The sequence below is a fragment of the Berghia stephanieae genome, chromosome 1, assembly GCF_034508935.2.
Source record: "Berghia stephanieae isolate SIO BIC M18660-M18661 chromosome 1, UCSD_Bste_1.3, whole genome shotgun sequence".
NCBI lineage: Eukaryota > Metazoa > Mollusca > Gastropoda > Nudibranchia > Aeolidiidae > Berghia > Berghia stephanieae.
In genome coordinates, this window is record NC_088360.1 from 121855547 (window position 1) to 121860865 (window position 5319).

General features: G+C 35.6%; 1 protein-coding gene across 7 annotated transcripts in view; it reads left to right on the forward strand.

Moving 5' to 3' along the window:
- The window catches only part of LOC144962939 (uncharacterized), a 52768-nt gene extending 47828 nt beyond the window's left edge, over positions 1–4940 (forward strand). For all 7 annotated transcript variants that reach the window (XM_078896364.1, XM_078896360.1, XM_078896361.1 and 4 more), the window contains 2 exons: positions 1020–1070; positions 1826–4940. In XM_078896364.1, coding sequence (XP_078752490.1) covers positions 1068–1070; positions 1826–3265 — 1443 coding nt within the window. In that variant the 5' untranslated portion in view covers positions 1020–1067 and the 3' untranslated portion in view covers positions 3266–4940. The remainder of the gene's footprint in view (positions 1–1019; positions 1071–1825) is intronic.
- The last annotated feature ends 379 nt before the right edge of the window (positions 4941–5319 follow it).

Sequence of the window (5319 nt, forward strand, 5' to 3'; positions counted from 1 at the left end):
GAAAACTACACTTTAAGATCATGTAATGACCAAACGAAAATTTCGGAAAAAAGATCAAGAACAAAATTTGGTGATAGATCGTTTGCTTGTTTCGGCCCCAAGATTTGGAATGAACTACCACGTGGTCTGAGGGAGTGCAAGTCTTTACCTACTTTTAAAAAGAATCTCAAGACACATTTTTACTGTATTTGTTTTTCTTGACTCTATATGAATCCTTGATTTGGCTATGAATTGTTATTGTTGTTATTATTTTATTTTTTTTATTTTTTCACTTAAAATTGATATTTATATTGTAAAGTGCCCAGAGCTTGTGTTTTACACGAGAATGAGCGCTATATAAATGTGTATTATTATTATTATTATTGTTTGATAACCCATGAGATCTCTTCACTATAATTACTGTTAAGTCTTTTTTTAGCGAATCGAGTCAGCGTCGGTATTCAAATCGTGTGCCCAAAGTAACCATTTCACCTGCCCAATGTTTTTCCTTTGCTTTTGAAAAACATTTACTCTTCCTCCGTAAGTGCATAGAGTCATCGAAGAATCAAAAAGAATATTTATTTTACCAAAAAGAAACTTGAAATTTTGTATAGCGCAATAACCACCAAGTTTTATCAAAGCGCTTTACAGGGGGAATCGTAAGCCAATATTAAACTTTAATTTTTAGAAAGAGGCATGACGCCTGTAAGCGGTATATGACAATTTCTGTCGAAAGGTGCAACGCTGTCACCGGCCAGGTACTTATTTTACATCTGAATGCGATTAGAGAATGTGAGTAAAGTACCCAATGACTCAACGTTTCACCATCCACAATGGGACTCGAGATAGGGTCCACAAATCCGAAGGCGAGCGGCAGACCATAATACGATAATGACGAACAAAGAACAACAACAACAAAAAAGACATTAATCAATGCACAAGAAATGAGCACGATCTATATGTGTCGCAAATGTCATCAGGACATTGCCTATTGGGGATTTAATCCTAATATGTCATTTTATTTTCTTATCTTTGTCCAGATATTTGAGTCCCTTCTTTACCAAGTCACCCTTTAGACGTCAGCAATCATGGTAATTAAACATTCATATACTCAAATCGAATTAGCGTCATCGTTTTATATCTATAAATGTATTCCAGGATATTATTAAAATAGAGATTGATGTTAACTTTCCAGATCTCAATGTTAGTATATTTTAACTTCTTTTTAATTTTGAGAAATAATAAGAATATTACAATTTTAGGATGAAAATATATATAACACTTTTTTTTCTCCCAACATGCATAGTGTTTTCCTACTTACCTCATTAAAAATGATAGTATTCAGAGCAGGAAAACAACATGTGTGTACTGTTAAACATATTGTACTTTTAACCAGTTAACTGCCGTAATCTGAAAAGACACGTATTTTGACCTGAAAAGTCATCCTTCAAATATCGATCGATTTAAACCTAGGATTTAGGTGGACCTCGTGAGATCCCAGGTTGTACAGTTTGCCAAGGTGAGGGTCATTTAAATCATTCGATATTTGTAGGATGAGTTTTCAGGCCAAATGATTAAATACGTGTTATTCCAGAGTACGGCAGTTAACTGATTAAACAACTTTACATTAGGATATGATAAATATAGATGTCCTTTGTCAATGACATGGTCAGATTGAAAAAAATATTTTCAGTTCATTAGATAATTTTATTTGTTTTTGGTCGTCCTCCGTCTGACGAGTGCATGGCGGGGGAGAAGAATGCATTTCATTTTTTAAACCTTTAAACGACATTTAATAATCATAATATAATTAATCGTCTATTGTATCGTATTATTTTCAATACAGGATGATCACAGTACCAACGGGAGTGTGGAACAAAGGAGGGGGAAAGGTGAATCTAGCGACACAGTAAAACAAAGTGGTGACGTCATATCTAATGGGCTGAACGAGTATGACCAACTTACACAAAGTGCCTTCTCTCAGACTCTCAAGATTTTCTTCACCAAGACAATTATGCCTCTACTTCTCATCATCATCGCTCCCATTCAAGTTTTTTCATTGTGGTACACTGTCAAGAGGTGTGAAGGCAGCTATCTCAAAATGTTATCTGTATTTTCTGACGGTATAACAACTGGTTTTTCAAAAATTCTGAGCCATGTCAATACACCTACTTGGCCAGTAATCTGCACCCTTTTCGGTTACAGCGTTTATGCTTTGGCAATGATGAAACTTCTCCCTGGGAAGACAGTGACAGGACCAGTTACTCCCAAAGGAAATGTTCCTGTATATAAAGACAATGGTTTCAAATTTTATATTCTAACTATTTCATTGTTTTGGATTCTGTCGATGGTGCTTCATCCTCTGGGAATAACACCCTCGATTCTGTATGACCGTTACGACGAGGTGTTATACGCCCTAAATGCTTTCAGTTTTGCATTCTGTCTTTTTCTATACTTCAAAGGAAGATTTGCTCCGTCCTCCACTGATTGTGGCAGCTCTGGAAATTTTATATTTGACTATTACTGGGGCACAGAGCTGTACCCTCGCGTGTTTGGATTCGACATCAAAGTCTTCACTAACTGCAGGTTCGGCATGATGATATGGGCTCTAATGACTTGCGTCCATGCAGTAAAAAGCTATGAATTGTACGGTTTTGTGGACTCTATGTTTGTGTCTGTCACTCTACAATTATTTTACATTACTAAATTCTTCTGGTGGGAAACTGGGTATCTTAGGACCATAGATATCATGCTTGACAGAGCCGGATACTACATCTGCTGGGGCTGCATGGTTTTTGTCCCTGGTCTCTATACGTCCGTTTCGTTCTACTTAGTAAGCCATCCAATTCATCTCGGTCCCTACGTCACCACCTTTTTCATGATAGCTGGTCTGTTGAGTATCTATATAAACTACGAAGCCGACATGCAAAAACAGGACGTCCGCTACGCTGACGGAGACTGTCTGATCTGGGGAAAGAAACCTGAGATCATTAGAGCTCAATATAAGTTAGAGAACGGAGACGTAAAGGAAAGCATCTTGTTGGCATCTGGCTGGTGGGGCATGTCTCGCCATTTCCACTACATCCCAGAACTTCTTCTTGCCTTCTTCTGGACTGTGCCAGCCCTCTTCGACAACGCACTTCCTTACACCTACATCATTTGGCTAACCATGATTCTTGTCCACCGCACATACAGGGATGACACGAAATGTGGCAAAAAGTATGGTCCTTTCTGGCGTCAGTACTGCAAGAAAGTCCCTCACAAGATCGTACCATATCTTTTCTAAAATGCTTGATTAATGAATATTCTTTAATGTTTTTAACATACATGCACGCATTGTTTCGTTGTTGAATTTTTTAAAATTTTTGATACCTTTTCAAACTCATTGTTTCAACCAAAGACAAAAGGAATTTGGGATTCGTGCTGTGATTTATTCGTGCAATTTGAAGTTCAAAATTAGAAAAGATTAGTTTAACTAAACTACTCGCACTCATAAGCACATGACAGAAATTACATTTTTAAAAGTCAAATCATGAAAATTCAGCGCATGACTGAAATCCATATTTGAGACTTTAATACTATTTTTCATTCAAGTATAACTTTGTTCTTGCTTCAATGAGTCAGAGACGCGCGTGGGCATCGCCCATTTAAGTCGTTAAGTCGTTTACCTCTTCTTTTAATATTTGCGGACTAAATACTCATGACATTTAGTAAAATATTTTATAGACATTAAATAAACAAGTTAACTAATGCACGATAAGATAATCTGTTAGGTTCTCTGTTTTATATCAGGTGTCAGAATGAATTATCATTCAGTGTGTAACCAAAGACTAATTTTCAGTGTAAAATTGTCAAAATGTGAAAGCAAGAAATTAAATTAAATTTCCATCCTAACTTATAAACAAGAAATGAAATAAGTCAAACTGATAAAGTAAATTCTTTTCATGAAAGCTTCTTAATCTATATTCAAACATCCTTTAAACCAAATTTGTATTTTGCTAAATAGGTATCTATACATTGGTAAACAGTGTCGAACCAGCCACCATTATGTCATTAGGATTGATAACGTTGATAATGCAAAGAGACTTTGAAAAGTCAAATGCATGCAGGGACGGCTGGTAATAATGGGCAGGGTGGGCAAATACCAGCCTGTTTTTTTTCAAGTTATAAGCTGTATTACCAGGTCAGAAATAATCAAATCTAAATTAGATAATTTCAAAAGTTACTACTTAAACTTGATACTTCGTACTGAAATCAATTTGTGTGTATTTTTGATAGATTGCGAATGACCATGCACCCCGTAATACATAAACCAGGATACGCTCCTGTTCTTTTTATCAACACCCCCCCCCCCCTCCCCTCCCCAACCACTCCACTCCGCCCACATCGTCATCTCATCGTCACGTCGCCTGACGGTGAACTAACTCCGATTTTGCTGTCTGGCCTCTCTAGTACTAGGTCGGGCTAATTCAAATGAGCCCACCTTAATAACCAGTGAACACTGAATAGAGCTTTTGGCAAACGAACTTTTTCTTATTTATTGCCTTACTTGTGCTGGTACCATTGATGTAATGACTTTGGGAAGGTTCCAGTATTGAATTAAATTTATTAACTTACTAATATTATATCAATTTAGTATTAATTTGTGTTGTTTTTATATATTTGTTTATCCATTTAAATTATTTCTTTTTTTTTTTTTTCTCGTTTTCTTTAAGTACTTCTCAAAACTCATTTATTTAAATTGTTTTCTTATTTGTTTTTTGTTGTTTTTTTGTTTTTGTTTTTTAACAAATTAATTTGTTGGTTCTTTTTTTTATTATTCTTAAAGTAATTACCGCTGTATTTTTATTGCCAGACTAAATAATTTTGCAAAACAATGTAATTTTCTATTGTATTTCCTCTAATAAAACAAAACATTTTATTCAAAAGTCACGACTAAATAAATATTAATACAACCACCATTTTGGTTTTCTCAACAATTGAATTAGTATACGAGAAATACTCTTCTGAGTAAGGAGAGAGTTGAATTCTAAGTTATAGAGGAAATAAAGACGTTTAAAGGAAGGGTGGGCAGATTCCGTACTTGCCCGTCCTGAAGCTAATACATACATAAGATAGTTCGCGACGAAGAGGCGGGAAGCTAGGGGTTGGTTGGGAAGGAGCATAGCACTCTTGTATAGATAGCATTGGGAAGGAGTAAAGATAACACGGTCGTTATTGTGATAGTATAACGAATGCATGAGGAGAGATTGATAACATTCTTTTGTCTTAATTGTATTGTGTGAATTATTGGCGAAAGCCTAAGATTAAATAAACTTTGTAATATCGTATGGTGGTAAC